General features: G+C 38.6%; 1 protein-coding gene across 1 annotated transcript in view; it reads right to left on the minus strand.

Annotated features, from left to right (window-relative positions):
• Positions 1–27,874, minus strand: part of PARD3B (par-3 family cell polarity regulator beta) — a 401,848-nt gene that overhangs the window by 111,787 nt on the left and 262,187 nt on the right. The window contains exon 18 of the mRNA XM_035571245.2: positions 27,416–27,650. Within this exon, the coding sequence (XP_035427138.1) occupies positions 27,416–27,650 (235 nt within the window). The remainder of the gene's footprint in view (positions 1–27,415; positions 27,651–27,874) is intronic.

The raw sequence follows: 27,874 nt of genomic DNA on the forward strand, positions 1-27,874 counted from the left end.
AAACAAACAAAAAAAACAACACATGGGATGAAAAAAGATCAAACTACCTGTGTGACTTTTGTTGCAAGGGAAGAAGCCTGGGGAAGAAAAAATACTAGTATTGAGATAGATGCCCAGTATCACTGACCTCTGTGCATTAAATATCTTGACCTGCAAATATCTTGCTTCTCAGTATTAACTATGTTTTTAAAAGACATTTACTGGACACCATATTCCAATCTGCCTTATCAGCACAACTAGATAAAACCAAATGTACAAAGATGCCTGAAAAACATCCCACCTACGAAATTGCTTTTCCTATTTCCAGTGGTTACTTTTCTGAATTTGAGCATGGCCTAGGAGATGGAACATAGGCTTTCCATGTCCTTTTGGTTCCAATTCCAGCATATGCTAAGGAATGTTCTTTTTCCTGAGGCAGGGCCAAAAAGAGAAAGGTCTATTTTGTTCTAGCCCATACTTTTAATTCCCCCAGTAGATGCAGTGTTTACTATTTCACAGACCAGCTGCTAGGAACAAATGCAAACATTGTGTTTGTCCTGTTCTGTTCAAGTTATCACACCAGAGAAACTCCATGTCTCCTTTCAACAAAAGAAGATATTTCACAGATGCATTATTTCCTCAAATATCAAACATGGAGAAAAATGGTTTAAAATACTCTCAAAGCAACTTTGTCATGACGCAGAAGAGAATAGCCCTTCAAAAAGGAAAAACATTAAGATAAATGAGGAAAGGCTTCTCTTATCATTAAATAGTAATTTAAGCACAGGATTAAGCTTAGTCAGATCACTTATGCTATTAATGACCTAACGTTTTGAACCAACCCTTATCATATCCCCTTGATATTCCAGAAATTAAACTCTTAGACCTTTTCTCTCCTGAATCATAATCCTTTCTGAGAAAATTGTGTGTTCCTTCTTTTCCGAACCTTATACATAACCCCAAATTAGGACCCAAAAATAACTCAATGGCGTGTATTCACAAGATGACTTGTAAATGCTGCTTAAGCACCTTTTATCACCAGCCTTCACCCTTAGCCTCTGGGCCTTTCCATAGCCAGGAAGAAGCTCAGTTCTTTGAGCCCTTCTTTCTCAGATCCAAACCACAATCTGTTAATAAAATTGTCTTGCCTCAACCTTTGCAATGTCTATGGCAGGCCATTGCAATACAACCTTGTGTTTGCACACAGCAACTGTAGATTCAAAGAATCACAGAATATCCTGAGTTGGAAGGGATCCACACTGAGGGAAGGCCCCATGGCGGCCTGCAGCTCCCTCATGAGGGGAGCGGAGGGGCAGGCGCTGAGCTCTGCTCTCTGGGGACAGCGACAGGACCCGAGTGAACAGCACGGAGCTGGGACAGGGGAGGGTCAGGCTGGGTGTTAGGGAAAGGTTCTGCACCCAGAGGGTGGTCGGGCACTGGGACAGGCTCCCCAGGGCAATGGTCATGGCACCGAGTTCAAGAACTATTTGGACAATGCTCTCAGACACATGGTGTGTTTTTTTGGGTGGTCCCAAAAACACAGTAGTTTGACACTTTCAACAGGCTTTTGAAGACAGGTGTGAAACATGCCCTTCCCTCCCTCCTTTTAACCCTTCTTAATTTTGCTTATATAGGGTGATTTCCAAAGGCAGAAAGTCTGGCCTCCCCAAAGCTGCAGAAGATGCCAGTCAGTTCTACACAAACGCCTCTGTAAGCTTTGTAAGCTGTTCTCTAGCTCCTACATCATCTTTGTAAAGTGTTCGCTAAGACAACAGTGGCACTTCTGGATGGTAATAGGTAGGCCTGTACAACAACAGATTCTTCTGTACTTGGGAAGAAGCCTCACCAGCAAAGCTGGAAAAAGGACAAGAATGGATGGTGGAAACTTCTTTTGTTGCCTGGATCCTCAAGGTTCTGACCTCCTCCCTGTTGCGCCTGTCAGCCTCTCCCAGAATAAATTCACAGCCAAAAAGAAAACTCAGCACAGCTGCTGTGCCCAACAAAGTTCAGCAAGCCTCCCAATCGCCTGAGGAATATGACAGCCTAAAGTGTTAGGAGATGAACAAAGCCTAGAGCTCCAGCTGGAGTATGGCAGCAAAGGGGTAGGCTGCAAACAGAACCCTTCCCTGAGAACTTGTTCTTCTGGGCTATGGCTGGATGCTGGGCTAAAGCTAAAGTCAAGCTAACTATATAAATAACTATATACTACATAGTTATATAAATAACTATATGTATATATTTATAAACTAACTATAATATATTTATATATACTATATATCTAAAATTACTGAAGCTGTATTAGCTAATACGAGATTATTAAACAAAATTTTTAGCTGTGCTGTCTGCATACTGATAAAAGATTACTCCTCCCCCCCCCATTTTTTATGAATAAGTCAGTAGTGGAACAAGTGGAACTAAAATCAGAATAAACAAGACTATTTTGATCTGACATTAATTATATAGTAGAGCTTGTTTCATGTAGTGAGCAAATTGTGCATGCCAAAGTTGAAAAAAAAGTATAGTCATTACTTTTTTTTTTCTTGCCTACTTTTACTTTAAGAAATTCTTAGAACTTCTTGTCTGAACTCTTCCAGAAAAACACATGTGAAAAGATCATGTCCTGTACACATTGAAAAAGGAAGCTGCAAGAGTGCTGCCCGATTTTCTTTTTCAGCAATGGCCATTTTTTGAAAACACCGTTACTATGTCTTAGATAGTTAGCCCTGCCTAGTATCAGGTACACAGGGGTAAAGCATGGTAAAGACTGGTTCAGCAAAGTAAAGAGTTACTTACTTCTGCCTGTCTAATTAAAGGTCAGTAGTGACTACGGAAATAATAAGCTGCACTGGCCCTCACAGATGCAAAACACAATAAGCCAAGAGAAACAGGAGGAACAGAAAACGAGCTGTGCTTTTCTCCATGGCTGGAGGCGTCATGCGAAGTTTCTGACCTGCTCCAGCCAGGCTCCCGCCAGCCCAGCACGGGGCAGCCAGCCACCTGGGAACCGGAGTGCCATATGGGGATGAACTGGCACTTTTCTTGGGTATGCATGTAAATGTTTGCCTATTTAGCTATAAATATATTTAAATATGCACATAATCATGCCCATATGTAAATATCCCGTGTTTTGCAAAACACACTTATTTAAATATGTACATACTTAAATAAGAATCCCAAGTAGGATACTAACTTCCCTCTTCCTCTCATCAGCATGGGCCTGATCTGATTCCTCACAAAATGAACAGGAATTTGTAAATTGTCCTCACTGAGCATTGGATTAAGCCTCAAAATTTCCTCATGGCTCCCTCCTGAACATACTATTAAAATTCTTTACAGCTTAGTATTTTCTGAGGCCATGTATTACAATGACCAGTTCAGACTAGGGAATGTGAGGACACAGAGGCCTTATGAAAAGAGAGATCTGGGAGCTTCAGACTAGTGAGAGAGATTTCCTCCTGTGTTCCTTTCAGCACGTACTTTTTCATCAGATAAATATAAATAAGTAGCACAGCAGTTGTTTAGTGAACAGCTTAGGGACATATTGTTCCTGCTGTCCTAATTTTCCTGACACAATTGGTAAATTTAGACATCTAATTAACAGTCTGTGCCATTTACCAGGTTACTCATTGCCTTTTTTTTTTTTTTAAGGCCATCAATTAAGCTTTCCATACCTTAGACATATTCTCCATCTCCAGACTGAGCCCCAGACCCCTCCTAGAATGATTATAAATGCCTCTCACACATCCTCATTCTGTTTATATGGGTTTTGCATAGCTCCAGGGAGATGAACTAGGGTCATCTCTAAAACTAGTTTCAAAGTAATACTGTAACACCTGCATGTGTGGGATGGAAACCAAACAGGACAAAGAATGGAAGAATTTACAGTTTAGAGTCAGCTGGAGTACAAAGTCATCCAGTAAGAGCCATACCATAAATCAACTTCAGCACATTTGTTGACATTGTCATAATTATATTCTCAAATCTTACTTTGTAGGTCTTGCTGTTTTATGGTTATAAACGCATATTTTTACCATTACTTATTTATCCTCTTTTGTGCTAGTAGCTTTTGCATCTAACACACAAGATTTTCCACAGTGAAATATTTTTTAACCTCAGCAGTGACACTATTTGATTTCAAGTCCCTTTTTATCACAGATAGAGCAAAGGAAATTAAGAGCCATCAAATAAAAAGGAAGATATTTTGCAAGTTCATTGCCACACACACACACAAAAGGAGCTTGTAATGCTATGACAGATATGCAAGTTTTGTTTGCAGTGTGAAGAATCTTTGACTAGATCAATGTTACAAGCCTGCAGTAAAGTGAATCCTCTAACAAGCAGTGCATTTATTATCACTTCTTTACTAAAGAATAACAATTATGTAGGATCTAAAGTGTATGCTCACTGTACGCTCAGTGTATGCTCTCACTCCCCACAGAGGTAGTGTAAAATGGGTCTTCTAGTTTATGCTTAGCTTAAAAATAAATAAGACAATAAATAAGATGCATGTATACATCAAATTCCTCTAATGATATTCCCCTATCTGAGAAAGGTAGATGCAGCGTGAAAAAGAAATCCCAAGAGAAAACCAGGTTCTCTTCACCCCTGTTTTGAGCTTCTGGACCATTCAGGTAATTGTCAGATTACCAGCACCAGAAGCAGGCAAAGAAAAAAAAATCTGCAGAAGTATCTATTCATACACGCTCAGATGAAAGAACCCTTTTCTTCATTCTGTCACTAGTACCAATCAAACTAAAACTGAAAATGTGTTTACCCTGAGGGTCATGCCTGGATTACATGAAACCTGCTTCCAGAAATCCAGGAAGCTAAAAAAATCAAAAAATACCTGCAATTAATGTTTAGTGGGCAAAGATAATCCATAACATTTTGCAGTGGCTAAGAAAGCTTTGCTACACCTTTTTTTTTTTTTTTTTTTTTAATACATATGCTTTAAATGATCTTTTTTAGGATACAGTACAGTTTGTTTTGGCAAATTCTCTGAAGAAGATAAGATACACAGCCCCACTGAAAGCTAGAAGGAAAAATTCTGACGCTCTGTGTTCAGAGATCAGATATGTTGTAGTGAAAAATCCTGTCTGATGTCAATCTAACATCAAGAAAGAAAGGCCTCCACTGTGCCTCTCAGCAGCTTGCCTGACTTACCATGAAGGAGTCTGGCCTTAAGGGTCTACAGCTTCAGGCAGCCCAGCAGTCGGACCCTCCTAGGTCCCAAAGCCCTGAAAGACAGCTGTCCAGAGGAGCCCCCAAGCAGTCAGCTAGGGAGCCGTGAAAGGGAGCCAGGAGGAAACCCAACAACTCTTCTTTCTTGCTTTGCTCCGCTGCTGGCAGCACTGCTGCTACTCTGGCAGCCGCAGCCTTCTAGGAGAAGCCAGGGCTTCCAGGGTCCTTAACTCTGCAACAGCCAACCACTTTGAGTGCTCCTGGCTCTCTGGCAAACAATCTCAATGTCAAGGTTGGGTGCTCAGGGAAACTAACTTCATCCCTCCCTCAATTATTTTTAACTGGGTTCCAATTTTTGTGTTCTGTCTGGAGATGAAACGAGGGGCCCCTGAACATAATTTAGAAACAATAAACTGGGTAACACATGAGTTTTAAGGCTTTCTGCTTCAATTTCTTTCATAGCTCTTTCATGCCACTGACAGATTTCTGCAGAAAAAGCAGTAACCTGAGTTTGCTGGAATTGTATTGCACAAATGAGTGGAACACAGTCGGGCTGACACAAAGAACTCTGCAGCATTTCCTATCAAGATATTCACGTCAGAGATCATCACAAAACTCCACAAATTCAGGTCAAGGAGGTTATTTTTCTGAAAGGGGAAAAAAATATTAGAATTCGAAATAAAAAAAGCTTCTTACAAATTTAAGCACAAGGTTGTGACCAGTGGCTAGTGAAAACCTACCAAATGTCAATGAATAGAATAATTATTACTGGTTTCCAAGGTGAAAGATAGCACCTTTGACTGAAGAGTAACAACTAACTTGGGTTAGCAGAAAGCTTGATTGAAACCATTATGTTTCACTCACTCTCTGTGGTTGATCATGCCTACGGAGACTTCCTTCATTATATAAAGCATGTAGGAGATAAATGGAACAAAAATCTCTAGGATAGTTAGGTCAGATGACATACACCACAGTGACACATTTTCCTCTATGAAGCCAGAAATTTCCAGTCCTCAGACACGATAGATGTGCTAAGTTTACTTTTCAGGGAGAAAAAAGGGTGCTGTTATAGTTCTGGCTAACCTTTGTAGAAATCCTTAATTCACAGAACAAGTGTGGAATCCTGTCTGGGAAAAGCTGATCTCCTGCTTCATGCCTTGAAGCTACTCCATGCTTTAAGTACCCTGACAAGATTTTGAATCAGACAATAAGGATGAAAGGGAGGAATAGAGTCTGTTGGGGCACAGAGAGGGAAAGGCGGGGCAGGGGGGAGGAATGAGAAGAGCAGATAGTAGCATTTGTTACATTTTGCATTTACAGTCCAAATAAGTCTAAAACCCAAAGTAACTATGCTGCTCCAATGTAATTAAGTGCTTCACTAATGTGAAAAACCTTTCTTTATGAGACACAGCAGAGTACAGAAAAAGGTTGCCTCTGAATGGCCACTCCAAAAAAACACCCTAATCAAAGACATTTGCCAGCCTTATCAAATACAGATGTAAAAAGTTAGGCACTGGAGAGCATCTCTGTTAGCAAAAAAAATTGGCAGCAAGTCTAGGATAGATTCAAGTACCTTAAAACAGAATTCAACTCTTCATCATACAAAACCCTAAATAGATTTGGAGGTTCTTCAAATTCCAAACACACAGAATAATGCTCAACACATGTCTGTCTTCAGTGTACTTTTAACTCAAATGCAAGTATTCGATAAACCAATCCAGACTGCTACTCTACAGTACATGAGAAACAAGTATGAAGTACTGACCTTAGTGGTGGAGGGGGAAATGCAGAAGTTGAAGAAGCTCCAGCTGCATTTCACCCGCAAAGAAATGTCCAGCTTCCACAGCTGATGGTTAAGATCTCGAGAATATTTGTTTTGTAAAATCACAAGCATGTTCCAAAAAGTTAGAAGGTGACATATCTACCTCCATACCAAAAAAAACCACAACACCACTCTTCTCGTTGGAAGAGAAAACAAACTCCGTTTTCTAAAATGCATCATGAATGAGACTTCACTCTATGTTATCTGTGAAGAATTAAGTACAGCTATTCAGAGCTCAAAATATAACTTAGAAGTAATGGGTTCTGTGATAAATTAAGATGTTCCTTTCATAGATTATAGTGCATTCCTGTCAGATTAAGGCATTCTGAGCCATGAAGCCAACCTAGAGAATGATTGGACCATTTTTTTCAATAATTGAAGGAATTATAAACCAACATTTATATTCTGAACTGTTTTCTTAAACCTTTTTGGGGACATTTTTCTGAAAGTTAAAATGAAATAAAAGCAGATTTATGTTTAAGCACTGCTTTACGGAGCAAGTTAAACTTTGGAGTAACTCTATAAAGCAAGAAAGACAGCATGTGCAACTGACTTGGGTACTGTCCAAGAATGAGATGGAAAAAAGTAAAAATTATATCACATAAATGGTGGAAAGTGGAATGGATTTTTAAAGTAGTTTTAGGTTTTGGGCTTTATTCTAAGATATTTTTAGAAACCTAGATAATTTAAAAAGAAAAAAAGCCAGATTACACAATGCACAATTAACTTGTTTCATGCACTCTAAAATCCCATCAACTACCTATTAAAAGGGGATCAAGATTTTTTTTTTTTTCCCCTCCATGTAGAAGAACCTGTGACTGGACATACAACCAGGAACCTACGTGTTTTAGTTTTGTTGCAAGTCTCTCTTCCCACAGCTCTAGGTCTCTTAATCTGCTGACCAATTAATTCCTGTTGTGAGTATGAGGTTCTTGTCTGCACTGGGGTGCTTTTGTAAAGCAACGGCAGAGGTAAACAAGATGACATGCTCATCCTCCCACTCTGTTTAATGAAGGTCTGCAGAAAGTAAAAACAACCCTGGACAGCTAGACTCAATCAGCCACCAGCAACAGAAATCTTTCCTGATCTCTTTTGAACTGCACACCTCCACCGCCCTTACTACCTTGGGTAGCTGCCAAGGGGTGGGCAGCCCCCATCTGCCCAGGCCCTTGTGTGGGGGAGATGTGCATCCCAGATGAGAGCCTAGACACGTTATCAACCCAACTGCCCTCACAGTCAACAACGTGGCAATGACAGAGTCTGTCCCCTAAAGCCAATGTAATATCCCCATCACTGGGAAGGATTTCCGTGCTCAGATACCAGGCCACAACTGTTCACCTGGTAGCAGAACAGCCTGAACATTGGAGAACTCCGTTGATTCCTTCTACCTCTAGCACTGTTTCATTTACATATATCCATCTTACGTACTCATTCAGATGTCGCAGTAAGTAACCGATGCTTAACAAATGTTATACTGATAACTTGTATTACAATTATTACAACACTCCCACCAAGAAAAATTAGCTAAATCTTTGATGTGACTGAAAAACAAAACACTGTATAAAACTTACAGTTTTGGTATAAAACTTACAGAAATCTGTTGGCTCTTCAGCCCACTTCTTAATATCTACTAAAATTCAACTGCCTGACCTATGCTGCCCAAGATCCCTAAACGAATACTTGGGAGAGTCAAATAAACAACATAAAACAGTAAAGCTAAAGAGATTACCAATTTCTCTCCTATTTCCTGCTGATCATTGCCAGACTATGTTTCTGCCCCAAAGTGCAGGCTTCATTATTAAAGATGGACAGAATACAAGTATATTCAGCAGAGGCCGGCTGTTCAGGAAATAGCTATAATTTGGTAAATAGCATAATAAACACTTGAGCATCCTTGATGCAATGGGTAATGAGCCAGTGCAGTCATAAGTACATACATAATGTTAAGATTATACTGTATTTCACATTATATATCTCCACACACACTCACGTAGAGATGTCTGTATAATATTTCAACTATTGTATGTTTCCCTCCTGACATAAATTTACTACTTTTTCTCTGTACTTAGCTAGTCACTTGTAAAAGAAAACAGCATTTTACTTTCATTCTTTGCTATTTCTCTTCAGTTTTGCTCCTAGTATACCTACACAAACCATCAGAAGCTTTTGTTCATCATGGCAACTGAATGCTTTATACTCTGAAGCACCAGAGATCCTGGAACTAAATGCAATCTCACAGCAAGTCATCAGCATGTCTATAGCCCATGCAGTGGCAGCCGATTTAAATCCCCAGTCTCCACGCCACCATCGAGGATAATGACAAACCATAATATATCCCATTCATCTAACAGTTGAGAGGGTAATGAATTACAGAGATAATTCAGCCACTCACTATTAAAAGCTTACAACATTAAAAATGAAGGTTTTTTTTGTTTGTTTTGTTTTGTTTTTAAGGAAATGATCATGTTTTCATACAATAGGAGTGAAACAGTATTATTGATTCCCAACTACATTGTAAGGGCCAGCTTGTAACCAAGCCCTCAAATTGAATTAGTTTTTAAGTTAGCTTGAAACTCAATCCCAGTTCACATTGTTTTATTCCAAAGGCTGGAAATATCAGTACTATTTAATAGAGTCTCTTGACTTCCTTGCTGTTATTTTTCTCTGACAGCATTACCACATTTTAATGCAACTGCAAATGTCCATAGTTGCTTTTGCCTAATACCATTCTTGCATTCTTAGTCAGGATTGAAAATGAAAAACAAACAAACAAACATGAAAACAACCCCAAAACCAACAAACAACAGAAACCAAACAAGAACATCCTGCCCCAAAACAGTCTACACTGCATGATGCAAACTATGGAAAACATAACTGAAACAAAGCCTATATTTTATATGCTGGGCTCCTAAGTCTGCATAGCCTAGAGTTTCAAATGAAATACCGGTGGCTGCATTTCAGAGCAAACCTGTTAAATTTTAGTTCTAAAAAAAAATCTCTGTATCAAACAAGCATCCAATCAGTCCTTCCATCCAGGGGATCTGGTTACCCATAGATTGTTCAGGTTAATCCAGTAACAGATGAAATATGTACAGAACTGAAAATGCTCCTTATGTACTATGGGTAAATGCATGTTTCCACAGGAGACTACTCAATCATTAGATGCAAGACACAGCATCTTCTAATATAAAGAGAGTTTTTAATACAGACCATCTGCAACCTATCAGCTCCATCTAAATGTCTACCCAGGGTCAATTAAAAAATACCTCAAAAAGTTTGATTCATAACCTTTTCACTTTCCCAAATACCTTTCTGCTGTTTGCAGAGTAGAAATCAGGAGGTAGGGAGAGGTGGGAGGAGAGGAGAAGGTCTACAAGAAAAATTAGGTTGTCAGAAAACGTCAATAGTCACAGCAAATCTTCTGTAAATGATTTTTGAAAGTCTGTTTCACTTTATATATAGCTGAACAATAATAAGCATGCCAACTTTCATTTTGAAAACAAGCTGAGAAGGGCATCTGTATCTGGACACCAATCGTAACCAGTTAAGACCAAGGAAAGTCCAGCGTCAGGATTTCTAAGAGGCAGACTGTGGAGAAAGCAGATTTTTGGCTGGCACAGGAAATATGGGAAGCTGATACTATGAGGCTCAATGGAGGGGAATGAAAAATGATTACATATTTTACGTTTATCCCTCTCTACAATTACCTTGAATGTCATGCCTAACTATTTCTTCAATTCGTTCATTCACTTGCATTATATGGTGGACTGCTTTGTAGTGCCTGGCAAGGGCTACTCCTAAAGAGGCCTTTCCTTCTCCCACCTCATTATGCCAGGAGTGAGCTCTCACTTCCTAAAGGTGTGCACTCTCCACAAGCAGAGCCCAAGGCAGCAGCAGCGCAGGCACCAGGCACTGGCAGGCGGCAAGATTCCCTTGCTGCCCCTTGCCCAAGGCACTGAGCCCAGGACAGAGGCGAGGGGGACCCAGAAGGGAGAGCACCACTGGGGAAGCTCTTAAATTAGTGTTCTTCTTCTCTTTAACATTAGGAGACCTAGTGTCAGATCTACTTTTAACTAAGTAAGAGACACGAAGGCAGGCAAAGATATGCCTTGATTTTCACATTTAGCATTCCCGCTCCACTCCTGGAGGATTGACATTATTCTTTATTACTCATTTTCATCCTATAACCTTTCAGCTGAATCTGCTGAGTGGCCTTCTTATGAGTCTATTAGCTCATGATATTTGGTTTTCCTTTGTGCAGGCTTCTTTCTTTCCTCTGAACACTTCAATGCCACACTAAATCCTACCAGATCTTTACAGGCTGCAGCAGGCACTTGACTGGCCATCACCGTCTCTTCCTCACAGCTAGGAGTCAGTGCTTTATCAGAAGTTTATTACATACATTTTCAGATCATGGAGTTGTTTCCACTTTAAGTTCTTCTTAGCTCCATTCCACGTTCTAGTAACACCACAGGCTAGAGTTTCAGAATTAATAGCAGTAATGACTTTACAAAAGAGGTTACATTTTTCAGTCACATCATGCATACCTTTTTATGTTGTTACACCTTGGGTTCATGGTCCTCTTCCTAATGTATTATAAAAGAGCATTTCTCTTTCCTAAGCTACTAGATTTTACTAAGCAAGCAGACTGTAGAGGTTATCAGATTTTCGTTTGGTATGCCATTTTTCTTTGTTTTACAGTAGTAACATCACAAATTGATATTTTAATTTCAAAATTGTCAAGTTCTGTATTTCCACAATAAACTGTTCAAGATTTTAACTAAAGTGACTCTTCAGAGTAATACCCATCTATTAAAAGGTTCCAAAAGTGAAAAATGTGTAAAAATAGGTATTTTCAATTAACGCAAACTTATTCTTTTTCAGATTTAGCCTGTGAGAAATATTTGAGTTTTGTAATATCAGGCAAAACTTCCTATGAATTTTAAAATTCTCAGGAACAGAAAACCTGTTTCCTTCCCTACCCAACACCGATCGCTACATAACAGAAATAGTACTTCACAGATTTGCTTCCTCTGGGAATTCATCAACGATATATAACTAGGGAAATAAACCAGGTTTCACCTACTGTTTAATCCTTTTGGCCCTAAACAATCAGCAAACCTAATGGACAAAAAGCTAAATTTTATTCTTTTTCATGAATTGCTAGGCTAAATTCTATCTATTATTCCTGTGAAACACAAGTCAAAAGTATGGGATGGTAAAGATGCAGCTAAAGGAAGAATTTAGTCTCAAAAATCTTTGTATACCAGTGAGAACAAATGAGTAGCAGGAATACCTTTATGTTTAGATAGCAATTTTCAGGATTAGCAGGTGAAGGGTATTTCTGAATAAAATAAAGTTTTATATATATATATATATATATATATATATATATATAAAACCTGATACTGAGTTATTGAAAGAACCACAGAAACTCAATAAGCTATTTTTAGGTTCACTATTCAGGGAAGAATTGGACCTTATGAGCACTCAGTTTCAAGCTAGGTTCTCCCCAGGAAGTCAGAAAAACACATTTATCACTCTGAACTCTACATAGAGCTGGGACTAGGGTTAATTCTCCTACACCTTTACAACCCAAAGGAAAAAAGCATTAGTCACAACTTGAGAGTGGCACACTTCAATCTCACAGATGTATGTGGGTTGCATCCAGTACAAGATTTCCATCAATTTCCACAGGCTTTGACTTGGACCAGGAAAACTTTGCCACAAAGCCATTATGTTTACTTTTTTTTTTTTTCTGGTTTAAACCCAATCCATATCTCCTTGAAACATCTACTTTTTTTTTTTTCTTCTTTCTTTAGGAAGACAGGATGTTCTCCACTGTTTTGAAATAACTGTTGGTTATTTAGGTTCCCAAAACTCTTCCTTCTGCTCTGCCACAGTTTGTATTTCTATTTCATTTTCTGCAATCAGGTCTGATCACTTGTGCAGCTGATCCCCATTCCTTCCACTGCTGCCATGAAATAATAAATAATTTTGAATCTCAGCCTCATCACTGGTCAGGCAAATTTAGTTGTAGCTTCTGGAATTTTTCCGTTGTCATTGAAATGCACAAATGGTAGCAGCATTTTGAAAGAAACAGGTTATAAAACCTGCTTGTTACAGTACTCTCTTGGGTTTCCTTGTTCTGTTTCAGAACTTCTACAGTATATTGACTTTAATAAAGTTTTGTTTTTTGCATGAAACCAACATGATTATTATGAATCCAAGTTCCAGAGTGGACAGATACTGAGAAGAAAATGCTCTGTTAAAGGTCTGTAACGATCTTTCTGTGCTCAGTCAAATGGATAGTCATCTGTGTTGATTCAATGAAACTTGTCTGTGCCATTCAATACAATTGATCACAAGATGCTTTTATAGAGCATCTGGTTATCCTTGAAATTTGGTGTGCAGAGGCCTTGGAAAATACCCACAGCTTGGGCTGTTCTTCAGTGAATACACTTGTTTATAGCCAGCAGTAAAATTGTTATTTATCTTGCTCCCTGTACACATTCAGAGGAATTCTGTTCAAAACCCACTGTCTCATTCTTGATAGCAACAGCCACTTGGTGATTTTAATTAAATCTCATGGCTTTAATTATCTTCATGCAGACACTGTATCAATTTGTTTTCCAATTTTGTACTTTTCTCCTCCTCCCTGATGTATTATTTTGGTCTCCCCCTCTCCTCTTTGGTCAGCCTTTGAAATTGGGTGCCTGAGAAGGCTACCAACCAAACAAGACATTGTTTTTGTTGGGGGCAGAGGGTTTGTGTCTTTGGTATTGCTTTTTAAAGCTCATTTAAATTCAATATTTACAAACAGAGTGAAAATCTCATACTTCAGTGCTTCATTTACAATCTTCTCCTTTTAGCTTGTAAAGTGGCGTGACATTTTATGCGACCAATTTAATTTTTTAATTTTTCTTTTTCCTCCTCTGATCACTGCCGTATATGAAATCTCTGATTTACAGATTTCCTTATTAACCTTTATATTTGTAGGCTTATTTTAAGACTGCATCTGCCTTGCATGGTGATTTCCTTACATCATTAAACTGAAACCTAGATGTTCAACATCAAGTTTCCATAAAGCCAAATGGAAAAATTATGATGTCGCAGGTCTAAACACTGCCAGACAAAAGATATTAGCCCCTCTGGACACAGATTTCCCTCTACAGAAGACAGCAGTCACAGTTTCAATCTGGCTGGCATTTTCTAAAGTTAAGATGCAAGAAACCTGCTCAAGTTAATGACAGTACAAACTCACCAAGCTGTCACCTACCTGGAACTGCTGCACTAGCACTAGAATAAAATCTCAATAGAAAGTTCTAAGACATTACAATACTACTGTGATTAATATGGTATCAAAGGCAACAGAAACCAACAGGAAAGCAGCCTCATGAGACTGACTTAACATTTGACCAGTAAATTGGATCCATTATACGTAATTTGTGTCCCAAGGTACTGAGTGAATGGCCAATGTAAACAAAATAAACAAAGACTGAGAAAAACAATAAACTGACAGGCAAGATCAACAAATGGTCTTGGTATCTGATGAAGCCATGAATACAATACTCTGTTAAACATGCTTTTTCTCCAGATGTGGGATGTTTCAGCATGTTTGGGTCTATCTGTGTCCTTGAAAAGATGCATAAGATGCACAGTGATGTGATGAGACTATTCTGTAAAGAAGCTCCTTTTAACTTATGTAGGCTGTAAGGACCTCCTTGCTCCTGTCCCTAGAGTATTTATAGTACTTGCACATGTAAATCTACCACCTCCTCTTCTAACTTTTTGCTGTTCTCATTATAGAGACAGAAATAGCGTGACAAAGAAAGAAACCCAGCGTTTACTCGATATTCTGGAAATTATATAATACTTTCAAAGATTTATGTGCTAATCCACCAGTTCCATAAAAATACAAGAATACAGATAACAGTTTAAAATAGCAAAGGTAAATATGTAGAGCAAAGATGACAGAAAAGTATATACTGCAACTGTAGTTTATTGCTTTGCTCTCTGCTGGATTGAGGATTCAGTAAGTTATTAAACCACTGAGGTAAATAACTAGTTATTTAAAATCTCAGTTCTCAGATTATTTTCTACTCTAGGGTTGTTGTGAACTTTTTTTTAAATTTCATTTTCCCCACTGAAAGGTCATTTTTTCTATGCTACACTTCCAATTGCATACAAGCGCATGGACAGCACTTTATGGTATAGTGTAAGTTTTGTACAGCAGGTCGAGGCTGGTAGTGATCTTTCTCCCCACCATGACAGGATCATCATCTTTCAATTTCTTTAAAATGTAGCCTAAAACCAAAAAAGATTAAACTCACTCTCTCCAATCTGAATACCCCCGCAAGATAGAAGAATCTGGTATTTAAGCCAGGATAAATGTTCGGGATGAATTAAATGAATATACTTCTATTGGAGTATTTTTGTTAGCATACTTCAGACTGCCTATAACTTGTTGTGCTTCTAATTAGACTGACAGAGCACATTTTGTTGATTGGGGCTTCCTTCCTACTCTCTAACATGCAGAAACATACAAGTCTTTGTAAAACACTGAAATATCTCTACCACACAGATTTTTAATAGTACTTTCCATGTAGGAGGATGCAATAAAACCAAATCCGCTTTATTACAGCATTGGAGACTAAAGCCAGTTATCCACTCAGAATTAGTAAGCTTGCATGCCAAATCAGTTTTCACCACTCACTGGGTATAACATACTTCACAGGCAAATTACGCAGTTTACAGAGAGCTAGCACCGTAAGATTTACAGGTCTCATCGTGGTCTTACAAAACATTGACAGCATTTACTACAGATGCAGAAATACAACTTCGACTTTGTAATTACTGAAATTAGCATGTATCTCCCACGCAGGAACAAAACACTACTGCTACTGGCAGACAGAATTCAAAGCAGAACTATACACAGCAATTTCTCTACATTATTTCCCAAACCACTTCAGTCCTGAGCTCCTGGAGCTCTGCCTGAGCCTGCCTAGAGCACCCTCCATTGTTGCAGATGAATGATGGTTTGGGAAGCAACAAATGCCAACCAAGCTAAAACAGACTAAATAGCAATTCACCAAGAAAAAGATGGAGCTGAGGTATTCAGAGATGATAATAACTTGACTTTTTAAAGGAAAGAAATATTTGCTGATTTCTTTAGATTAATTTCATTCAAGTTATGCTGCTGTTTATATTCTAGTCCTAGTAAAAACGATCTGCTGCTGCAAAATGGAAAGTTTTTTCTCAAGAGCAGTGTATTTTTGGTTTTGCAAAGTCTTTACCTTTTGACAAACCTCTTATATTAAGAATTACAGTGCAGACTGCATCAACACGAACAGACAAAAATCAATAATTTAAAAATGTGTGTCACTAAGGAGACTAAATGAATGAACATGAGCTGCTTTGACAGTCCTCCCTCACTGTCTGTTGGGGAGGCTGAACAATTCAAGAGCACGAGAATGGAAACAAGCACCTCCAAATGCAGAAGAGGATATGGAAAACATACTTAGAGGGGGGAAAAAAAGAAAGAAAGCTAACTTCTTTGAATTGTTTATTTCCTCAATCTAATTTTAATTAAAAACAGAACATGAGGATGTCTGTTATACTAAGCTACTGTAATACAGATTTCCACATTAGAGGATAAAAAGCCAAACAAAAAGTCGACAGAGGTAGAATGAGCAGTGCCTGACTCATTACTCACTGGGGTTCTTTGGCTAGAAAGAAAATAACAGAGAACACTTGTGGCCTTCTATCACCAGAAAATAGCTTTACAATTCTATTCGCACATTACCACCCAACCTGATAGTCTAGGGTTAGTGTGAGGCCAGGTATTCACTGCTTTTAAATAAGGGGGAATGAATGGCACAGGCATCCAGTTCCTTACTTGAAACCTAATACTACGTCAAATGCTGAGGAACTATTGTAAATACTTAGTGATCTGTTTATCTTGTACTACATATACACGCAGAGACAGACGATTTTTTGCCTTGGGAGTCAACTTATAAGACGACTATTTTTATTTTTTGGTTCTAAACTAGTGGCTACACAGCAATATATTTCATTGTCTCTCATATATATAGATATATACACACACTCCCACACAGTGCTAGTCTGCATCATGTCAGCATTTGTTTAACATTTTATATTTGCTGAGGTTCCTTTTTATTCTTTGGTCACTGATTCTTCCCAACAATTAAAAAAATTAAGAAATGGGACAAAAGTGGAAAATTGCAAAACCAGAAAGGGAAAAGGAAGAATACATCTTGATTTTCACAATGAAGAATTTTGCAAAGACTTCTAAGGAGGAAGAGCAAATTCTCTCAAACGTGCCTGGCCCAAGCCAAGACCCTAGAGAAGTCGTTTCAACTGAATGAAGGAAGCAAGCAGTGCAGTGTTCTTTGAACATAAATACTTCTGTGAGGGGCGCACTCAATAGCATCATTAACTCCTATGTCAAGCATCATGCAGCATCACGACCACTGAGAAATCAGCAGTTGCTCCTCACGACAAGGTACAGAGGAGAAGCAGCACACGCAGCAGAGCCCGTACTAACGAGCTCTGCTAGGCTTATTAGTCGTGGCTCTGCGTAAGCAGGGTAAGAGCAAGGACAAGAGAGAGCCCAGGGTGGAGTGCGAGGTAGGGAGAGGAAGAAAAAGTAACAGGGACAGAAACCTGGGGACAAACAAAGCATCGTCAGGGGATGGAAGCGGTGAGAAGACTGAGTTAACGCTGCAGCTGAAATGAGCAGGAACCACTGGGTAAGGATCAATCCCACACCTTTGCATTTGCTTCCTTAAAGATTCCAATAAAGCGGGGTGGGGTTGGAATGGGACAACCAAACGTGGTGCAGAGCAGGAAGCTGGAAAGAGCTTTTCTTTCTTCCTATTGGTGGCTGGAGCTAGAAAGCAGGAGCTGGGGTGGAAGGGATCTGAAAGCCTTACTTCCTCACTCATTTAGGCCTGCCAACATTCACACGCGCTGTCAAAGTTCTACAGCAGGGACAAATCTGAGGCAAGTTGAAGGGCTACGTAAACTCCTCTCTGCACAGACACGCTGCAGTACGTTGCAGTAGGAATTGTGCTGCTGAGACAAGCTGGCTGGTAAGTGTTAACAGTTGCTCAAAGCAATATGTTACCACACTGGTCTGTTAACACAGACCAAACTGGGAAGGAGATGAAGTTCATGCTGTGCTGACAGGGGCAGGCGAGAGCAGTCAGAACAACGACCCAGCAACCTGATCCACAACAGAGACTGAAAAAATCTGGAAGCAACCAGTTGATAGGAGTCCAAACAGAAAGGGAAGAAGCTACACTGCTTCTTTTGTGTGGTCAAGTCTTCAGTGAGATGGGTAAGAAGAGAGCAAATTTTATATGGCTTTATTGAGAGGGTTTAAGGTTCACTGCAAGATGACATCCCATGTAGCGGCTTTTGTGAAGGGGGGAAGGTGCCGCCACTTGCTGTGATGACGGAGCAAGGAAATAAAGAGGGACGGTTGGCAGAGAAAAAAATGAATTTGCCTGTGTTAAATTTGGAATGACAAGTCATTTTTTTCTAGCAAGAAGGCATAAAATCAGGATAAAAGATAGAGGGTCAACTTTATTTCTGAGCCGCTGTATTCTGAACCGCACTTCTGAAGGTAAAAGTATCTACAGCTAGGAGGCAGGAGGAGGAGGAGACCTCAGCTTAGCATCTCATGTGCTAACAGTGGCAAGGAAGGCGAAGGGTGAGCTACCCAGTACTGTCAACTGTTCTTCCAACGGCACAACAGCAGAAGGCTGAGCTTCCAAATTGGTCTAGGCTGGCATCGTATTTTTTTCCATAGAGAAAAGAGACCAAAGTTTGCTGAAAATTGATGGGACTGTAAGCAATAATGAGGAAAGGTCAAAGGAGAATGGAGAGATGCCCTGTGGAAGTAATAGACTGGGCAGTACAAGATTAACAAACGAGAAAAATTGGAATCACTGGAAAAAAAAGTAAAAGGAAAGAGTAGAAAGTCCTCAGTGAAGGAATTGTCCTAGTGACGACAGAAGTGAGAGAAAATCATGCAAAAGCTTACATTTTTTGGTTTTCACTTTCTTAAAAATAGAACTAGTTTAGAACTAGATAGAACTAGTATTTAGAAATAGCTAAAATGGTTTTTAAAATTACGTACTTTTTAAACATTTAACCAAACAAATGTTTATGTCAAGCAGTGAAATGTTTTTTGCTTTATTTATTTTTAAATAAGCATTAAGGATAACCTTTGTATAAGGATAACTGAAGCCCAGAGCAGCTAAGTGAGGTAACCAGTGTCACCCAGGAATTCAGTAGCAGAGCAGGCACTCGAAACAAAGTCTCAGGCTGTTTCCTATCTCCTAAACCATCTCTTGCCCACCTTCTTTCAAAAATCCTGGGTGGAAAAGAAGAGGGAAGAAAGAGGCAGAGTGGTTCAAACGGGTTATTTTTTTCTGAGCCTAGCATACTTCATATTCTCTGAAATTGTGACTACCCTAAGAGGAGCTTTGTTCCTTTTATATGTCAGCAAAACAAAAGGTCAGCCTATTGAAATATTGGCCAGGTCTGACTTTCTTCTATTAATAACAAGTAGAGACACATTTTTTAAAGTAATAGTTAAATAAATGGCTACATGTCTGCAATCATTTCAACTTAAAATGTCAACTGGATTTGAGATGCCATGTGCATTTAATCAATGACTCTGAATTATAATATAAATATTACTTTGGTTTGACTGCTTTGTCTGGCATAAATCATAATTCAGTGAGATGAGCACATTTCATTTTCTCTACAGATGGCTGTTAATGGCAATACCTATTAAACTGGCACCTGCCAGCACTTTGTAGTTAAGGAATCTGTCAGGAGCCCCCTTCTGTGTAATTTCTCTGTTAATTGTTGTCTCCCCACCACCACAGATCCCCAAATTACCAAGTTCGCGTTACAAGAAATACTGCACCACAAAATCAGCAAAACTGCTTTTTTTTTTTTTTTTTTTTTTTTTGTCTTAAGGCAGAATTCCCTTCACACAACGTTCCTGAGCAAAATAAGTATTTATTAGTTAAAATGCAGCTCAGGTAGCATGACTTTAAACCCTCTAGGATCTTTGACCATAATGCACCCGTACTACACACAGAAATACCCAATATACCATAACTTAGACGGAAAATCTGGTATTCATGTTTTATCCCCAGACAAGAGATGGATTTTAAAACTGGTAACAGCCACGTATACTGAATGAAGGATAAACATACTGCCACAGTGTTGTTGATGAGAGCATAACATCAAAAATACACTTTGCTTTTTAGGACTTTTTTTTTTTCAACCTTTCCAGGAGTGGTGTCTGGGAGAGAGGAGACAGACACTTAGAAGAAACACGCCACCTCCAGAAAGGACCTACTCATATTTCCAATAGGAGCTTACTTTTATTTTAGTAGGTGTGGCATGCCCAGAGGTCAATAGCGAATAGGCTAGCATGCATTTAATTAGACACATCACAGAATTTAGTGCACATAGTTAATCCTTACAGACAAAGCATGCAGCTTTTTTTTTTTCCTTAGTAATGGCTTGAATAATGATATTTTAACTTGAAATGAACATGCAACTATTTCACAAAAAGGATGCTCCTTGTAAACAGTTTGTAATTTCCAGTCCTTTCAAATAGTCAGAGGGAACTTTCTGCTCTGATCTGTTAAGTAAATATAAATCTCGTTATCCAAGTTCAGTAATGAGAGTAAGGGGTCTATTCTTCTTCACTGCACTTGCATACATCTAATGTTAATGAGATTTATGCATGCATATTAAGAAGAGAACAGATGCTTAATTAAACAAATAAGCCTTTAGTAGGCAGTCCACGTGATCATTTTTAGTACAAAACCCCCTTATTTTCTCTATTTTGGTCTGACTATGAATGCAGCCAAGGAGGAATCAATACAGTGGAGGAAAGGAAAAGGGATACACAAATTAAGATCCTTCTCCTTTTTTAGTTTAAAGTACTTAATGAACTTGAGATACATTAAACCGAATAGGCATCTTATCTCACTCATCCTCTTGTGTTCTTTAAAGGAAACAGGAGTTTTATTTACCAATTTATATATTTGGAAAGTGGGAATATTTATGAGGAAGTCAAGGCCTCTCAACAACTAATTTGTCTCATTAACTGATGCTGTGTATCTAATACACATGCACGATCCATCTTGGATTGTTTCACTATTGAGAAAAAAATCTAAAATAACTTTAGCCTAATTAATTATAATTTAATCTAGTCTTGTGGTGTTTTTTTCTGTCTATCCATGTCCATATTAATTTCCAGCTCAATATATACATGTGTATATATAAATAAATATATTTATACATATATAGGAGCATGTACACACACGCACACACAGAAGAACACACACTACCCCTCTCCATCAAATTGCATCATTATTGTATGCTCTTATTAATTATAATGTTAACTTTTCCTCCCCAGTGCTTAACTTCTCAGGGCAACAAAGACCAGAAAATAATTTTCTCCATAAGCTGTCATAGTGCTATACTTAATGGAAGGCAGTATCTGTACATTATGCGATCTACTCTGCAATACCATTACAGGCTCAATGGTGCTGGTTGTAAAAGTATCATTCCGAGCACAAGGCCTGTAATAGTAATAATGAAAAAAGGGTCATTTTTGTCTTCCAACTAGAATAAAAAATTAAAATCACTAACGCACTTAGCTGAAAGGAAAGTTGGCAAATTAAGGGGACAAAAAATAAAATATTCATGGCGCATATTGTGAAATGGAAGGTAAATAATTTAAGACGAACTGTTATGTGAGAAAGCGTATAATATCTAAAGAAGAAAAAGCAAGATGCAACTGATATACATATTTCTACTTTCTTCACTTGCATGTACACATATGTGCACATGTATGCAAGCTGTGGTTGATGTCCACTGGTTTTGAGGGCCATGCATTTTCTCACCCATACAAATTTTGAAAAAATTCACCAGTGAACTAGTGAAGTCAAGTTGACAAGAAATGCCCTAAACCAACAAAAATTTTTTGTTCCCTGAATCCCATCTAGAAAGAAAGACTGAGAGGTTGTTCTTCCATTGCACTCCAGTTTGGCAAAACTCTTTACTTTTGAGTCCCCAGTACTTGCTCATAGGGTGTTTTTTAAAAAATAAAAATAATGAAAAAAAAAGATTTCAACGTACTGGCTTCTGCCTATGGGGAGCTAACCATTAAAATGTCATTGGTGTGGCCGCAGTCCATTAGCTAACTTAACTTCGTACTCATAAGGTGGAAAGGGCTACCCAGAATTTTTACAATCGTTATCTGGAAAAGGTACTAAGAGAGCCATAGAGTCAGGTTTATTCTATGCCAGGACTGTAACAACTGCAATGGGATTAGGATATGGAGCAGCAATGCAATACACAGCAGAGGTCATATTCCCTTGGTAATTTAAAGGTTCGGTCTTTCTCCAACTTAATTTAGAAAGCAACTCAAAGCCTACCTTTGTAAGAAAGGAATGTTTTGACAGGATTTCAAAGCAAGGCAATAACTATAGATCACAAATTTAAAATCCAGTGTTCATCACCTAGTCAACTGAGGAATAATATTTTTATTTTTAGATTAATCTCTTGGTTAGATCGGCTTTGCATTCCCGGTGCTAATTGATAATGCATTTTGCATTAGTGCTCAGCATCAGGGATTTCTACTGCCCTGCACCAAGGGGGTTAATTAACCCTTCCAAACAGCTTACAAAGCCACTTTACTTGGCCTCTGACAGCTCTGAAGTAACAACACTACAGACTCCTGTTATTCAAAGGCTTGAAAGATGTTGTTTCACTATAGTGTTACTCATGAAAATACAAAACACCTTCAAAAAGATGCACAGAGAATCTCATTTGAGCTACAGCAGTCCCCTCAAGACTCACCGTGCCCTGAAAGAATCAGTCAGTCCAATGTAAGAAAGGGAGTAAACCAAGAACTTCATGTAGTACTGCATAACCTTGGTCCTGTGATGCATCTGCTTAGAATTGAATATTATTTTTGTTCCAAGTTTCATCATGGATGCTAGGGACTGACTTTTTCCTGAGACTGCAGTGTAGATTTAGTCACATCTCCACTAACGATGGTATTTAATGTAGTTGTTTTCCTGATATACATTAGCAATTTACTTTGCCGTCTGTTGTCTAGCATTGGGTTGTTTTAGTGAGCTATGATGGTGCAATGTGCCAGAAAATATCAAAAAGTAAAATAATGCTCGCTTAGCTGATGCTGCATACAAACAGTTAATCAAGTCAGCTTCTGTTGTTCTTTGAACAGCACATATGCAGATCCAATCCTAAGGCAAGCAATATATGCATCAGGACCAACCAAACAAGAAAACACAAACACTATGCAGTCTGCAGCATGGTAAAATAGTACTTTGGATTATAGAAACTTAACTAACCAGTAATAATCAGTGTCATCTGCATTTCAGATCTCCAGTATATCAACCTACTTTGCTCCAGGAGCAGCAGTCACTAAAATGTGGCAGCCAGGAGTTCCCAGTTCATACTACAGAAAACAGGACATTTTTAAAAACAAGGATTACAAAAATAAACACATGATTTCTTGATGGTCTCCCTGAATCACAGTCATCTAAATAAAGCTTCAATCCAGGAAAAGCTTAGCAGGAAAGCAATCTCTTTTTTTTTTTTTTTTTTTGTATGTGTAAAAAAAGACCAGGAACTACAAGTAAATAGCAGCTGAGTAACAGATGAGGCACTAAGTGAAATCTGTTAGCAACTGCTAACAGCTTTGCTATTTTCTGTTGTTAAATTAAAAAAAAAAAAAAAAGCAAAAAACCAATGCAGTAGCAATTCCAATATGTTCAAAAATCTCAGATGCAAAAAGACTAAAGTCCAACACTTGCACTTTCTTGTACTACAGATAAATACTTCGGTTTGGTTTTAATACCTTGATTTGCTTTGTTATTGATTAAAAGGCAGAAACAAGCCAATTCACATGGATATACTATCAAGATAAAACATGTTACAGCTGTAAACGTGGCTCAGTGAGTATAGCACAAAACCTCCATCATATACATGTGCGACTTTCGGTCTCAAATTGTACTTTCCTTTGTCCCTTACACTTGACTGCCAGTCATTCTGCCCAAAGTGCCAGAAAGTGTATGCGCCTTCATTAGCTTTCTGGTGACATCTCAGGAACACTTTCTATGTCCTGGTCCAGGAGCTTCCCCCACTGATGATCATTTCCTACGTATTTCAATGCAATTCTGACATGGGTTCACCAAGCTTGTTTTCCTGTTTAGGTGGAACTACATGGCACTGCAGAGCTGACACGGTTCAGAACAACGCAGTCCAGAAATTACATGGAATACAAATGCATTTCTGTGGGTCTTCAGTTCTCAGTAAGACCAATCAATTATACGGCTGCAGTCACTTGACTAGCTTGAAAAACTCGTGGAATTGCACTGTCCCAGTCAGATATATCCTTTTTCCACCTCTGCCACCTGCTTCAGTAACTTCTTTTCTCCTGTCAGTATAGCAGGGCCTCTGTTCCCTATTCCTCATTTTGGTGAAGTGTCCCGCATGGGGAACCACAGTACAGCTATTACTGCATCTGCAACAGGCACACTACAGATTTCCTTCTCCACTCAGCTTTCTGCCCCCTTATGATGTTTACATTTCCTGTGCCTCCTATGGCAGGTTTCCCTTCCAATTTAAACTCGGCATGTCAAAAACTGAGCTCATCTCTGTTTCTAAATACTTCTCTCTACTTTTCTCTTAAACTACCAGGAATTAGTAGTCACCTTGCCTGCTGCATAAGTTCACAACTTTGTCGTCTGCAGCTCCTTTTTTACTTCCACAGATGTTCTACCAATAAAACATGCCAGTTTCATCTCCACAATGTTGTAAAAAATCTGGCTGTTTCTTTCCATCCGTGCTGCTAAAACACTTGATCATTTAAACCTTCCTACTGCAGTCTCCTCCTCCCTAGTCCTCCCGACAATCTCCTCACTCTTCATATCATTGCAAACTCTAGTGTGAAAAATACTTCTTGAATCTAGTATTTAGTCAGTACTCAATCCCTTCTAAGTTTCCTGATTCTTTTGCCATTCTTTCTTTAAAAAATATTCATATTCACAGTTTTTGCTTTTCACATCACCCACAGCAGTTTTTCCCTGAAAAAAAGACTGGTCTGGTTTTGTTCTGCTTGAGTAGGTAATATGGTCCCTCCAATTCTTTTGCAAACCCATGCTGTTTGCACTTGTTCCATCTTTACAGCTCATCACCCTTCTTTCACTTTTAACATGGCTAGGGGTTCCTAGGACTCCTACCCTCTCAGGAAGGAATTTGTTTTCAAACACAATTTTGAAAATTTTGGGAAGAAACACTGACAAGAACAGAGAATCTCCCAAAACCTCCCAGCTGAGCCATTAGTTCTTACAAACAACAACTCCTCTGTTCTCTATAACCTGTTCCCACCACCTTTGTGGCTTTGTACAGATTTTCAATGGACAGAAATTCTCAAATGTGCTGCCATCCAGATAAATATTAACAACCACCACTGTCTACTGGGAAGACTATCTATTGAAATAAAAACACACATGAAAAGAACAGATGTATAAAGCTTGCACACTACCAAAATATGAAACACGTTCTGAAAAAGTAAATCTCTAAGAATGGTAACCCATTGTTCTTAGCTTTGCATATTGATCATTATCAGATTTATTTATTTAACTACAATCACTTGTCTTGGATTCTGTTGCCATCCCCTGCTCTTTCTGGGTCACCCCTGTAAGAAAGACCTTGTACTTCAAATTTAATCAATTCTGCTAGCAACACATGAACCAGAATACTTATGCTTTTGTCAGACCTCTGTGTCACTCTCCACTTCCCCCAGTCCTATTTGCTATAAAGAGTTAAGAAGAATGGAAATAGACAAAGCTTAACATACACAAAAAGAGAGTTGTTGAAGTCACCCTCCTAATTATTCAGTGTTTTGACTACAGTTCCGTGTTAAGCCCTATTTCTTTAAACGGTATGAACACAAATGCACGTGCAATGCACAGGTGTGAGTATGTGCCTCTCGAGCATTCCTAAAGAGCTCCATTTGAATGCAGAGTGGTATACCCATACACCTTTATCTTACTAACGTTAACAACTGCTGGAATCATGCAAACTTGGCACATAAGCATGCCTGTATATTTTTGACAACCTCTCTTCGGTGTTCAACACTCACTAGGGCAATTTGAAGATTCCTATTGATGATACATGGAAGCAAATCAGCTAAAATTTTCCATAACAGTATAAAACATAAGCTATTTGACACCAGAGGAAATATTAATAGAGAGCTGCAATGCAAGTTCATGCATCAGTGTCCTAATGAAGATCATTGCAGAGTGAATGATGTCACAGCAGAATTTCATAGACTACTAGTTAAATACACCTCTGTCTAGGCAATGATTGTGGCTTTTGTATACACCTGGCTTGTCTACAATACAGCATGCTAGGAAATACCAATCATAGAATCATCTAGGTTGGAAAAGACCTTCAAGATCAGTAAGTCCAACCATCAAGCTAATAGCCTCCTAAAGCTAATACAGTGTTTAGTGTCAGAAGTAACTACAGTCAAGTAACAACTTTATATATGAGATAATTAAATTTTGTTCACATACTATACATTAATTGCAAAGATCTACTTAAATTAAAACACTTTAATGCTCAGCAAAGTAAACAGATACCAGAGGCAGGGGTGATAGCAACCAGATTGCTTGTATCACCAAAGTCTCCAGCAGCAGTAAGGAAATGCTGAGATAAGTATTGTCTAGTCTCTGATGATTCCAGAGATGCAAAACCACCCAAAAGCCAAATTTTTTTGGAAGAAATCCAAACAACTGTTTGCCAAGTAGTTGTCCCAAGAGAGGACAGTGAACTCTTGACCACTGCAGGCAATGGCTGAAGCTGTGAAACAAAGATTTTGTCATAGCTAGTACTTTTCAGCAACAACAAATGTCACTACACTGTTTACAGTAACACAAGCAATCCTGCTGTCCCCAAAGCTTGTGAAGAATCCAGATAACCAAGGGAATAGGAGGCAAATGTCTGAATGTGGGAGTGGGTCATGTATTACTCAGAAATATTCCCTGCAAAACCTCCACCCCACACACATGCTTGTTTTTAGCCTGAAACCCTGATTTTTTTTCTGGCATATGGGAATGAATTTCAAAGGCACAAAAAGACATTTTGTCTGCCAAATGTCTTCTGCCTCAGCCACAAGTTTGGTGTAAAAGTATAAACTGCTTTCTTTTTAAATAACATAAACATTATTTTGAGTCCAAGTGAAATAATTTTTCCACTATTTTATGAGAGCACCAGTTGTTTCATATGTTACGATGAGCAAGGGTGGTTGTTTTGCTTTTTAAAATGACATACCTCAACATGACACCAAAGCCTTTCTTCTTTTTCTTTTCAGGATCTTCATTTTCTTCTTTCCGTTTCTTCTCTTTGATTTTAGGTTTGCCCTTCTCTTTTTTCTTTTCTTTCTCTCTATTTTTTTTGTCTTTTTTTGCTTTGGTTTCTACATCTTCTATTTCAGGGTTCCCTGGAGGGGCAGATTCCATGTTCTGAGCTTCTTGACCAGAGTGAGAGCTCTTATCAGAAAAACCATCTGCACAAAATGAAAAAGAAGCAATGGGGATAGCTAGGGGCCACCACAATGCAAACACATGAAATACAGCATCCATGTCTACAAGGTGCTCAAATGACTCACAACACATACGCATTTAACTGAATAATTTAGAAATCAGACTAGACATATCTAGTGAATTCAAGCAAAGTTCTATTGTAAATTAAATACAGAATTATTACAGTTACTTGTTTTCTAGTTATTAA

Source organism: Cygnus atratus, chromosome 6, assembly GCF_013377495.2.
Source record: "Cygnus atratus isolate AKBS03 ecotype Queensland, Australia chromosome 6, CAtr_DNAZoo_HiC_assembly, whole genome shotgun sequence".
NCBI lineage: Eukaryota > Metazoa > Chordata > Aves > Anseriformes > Anatidae > Cygnus > Cygnus atratus.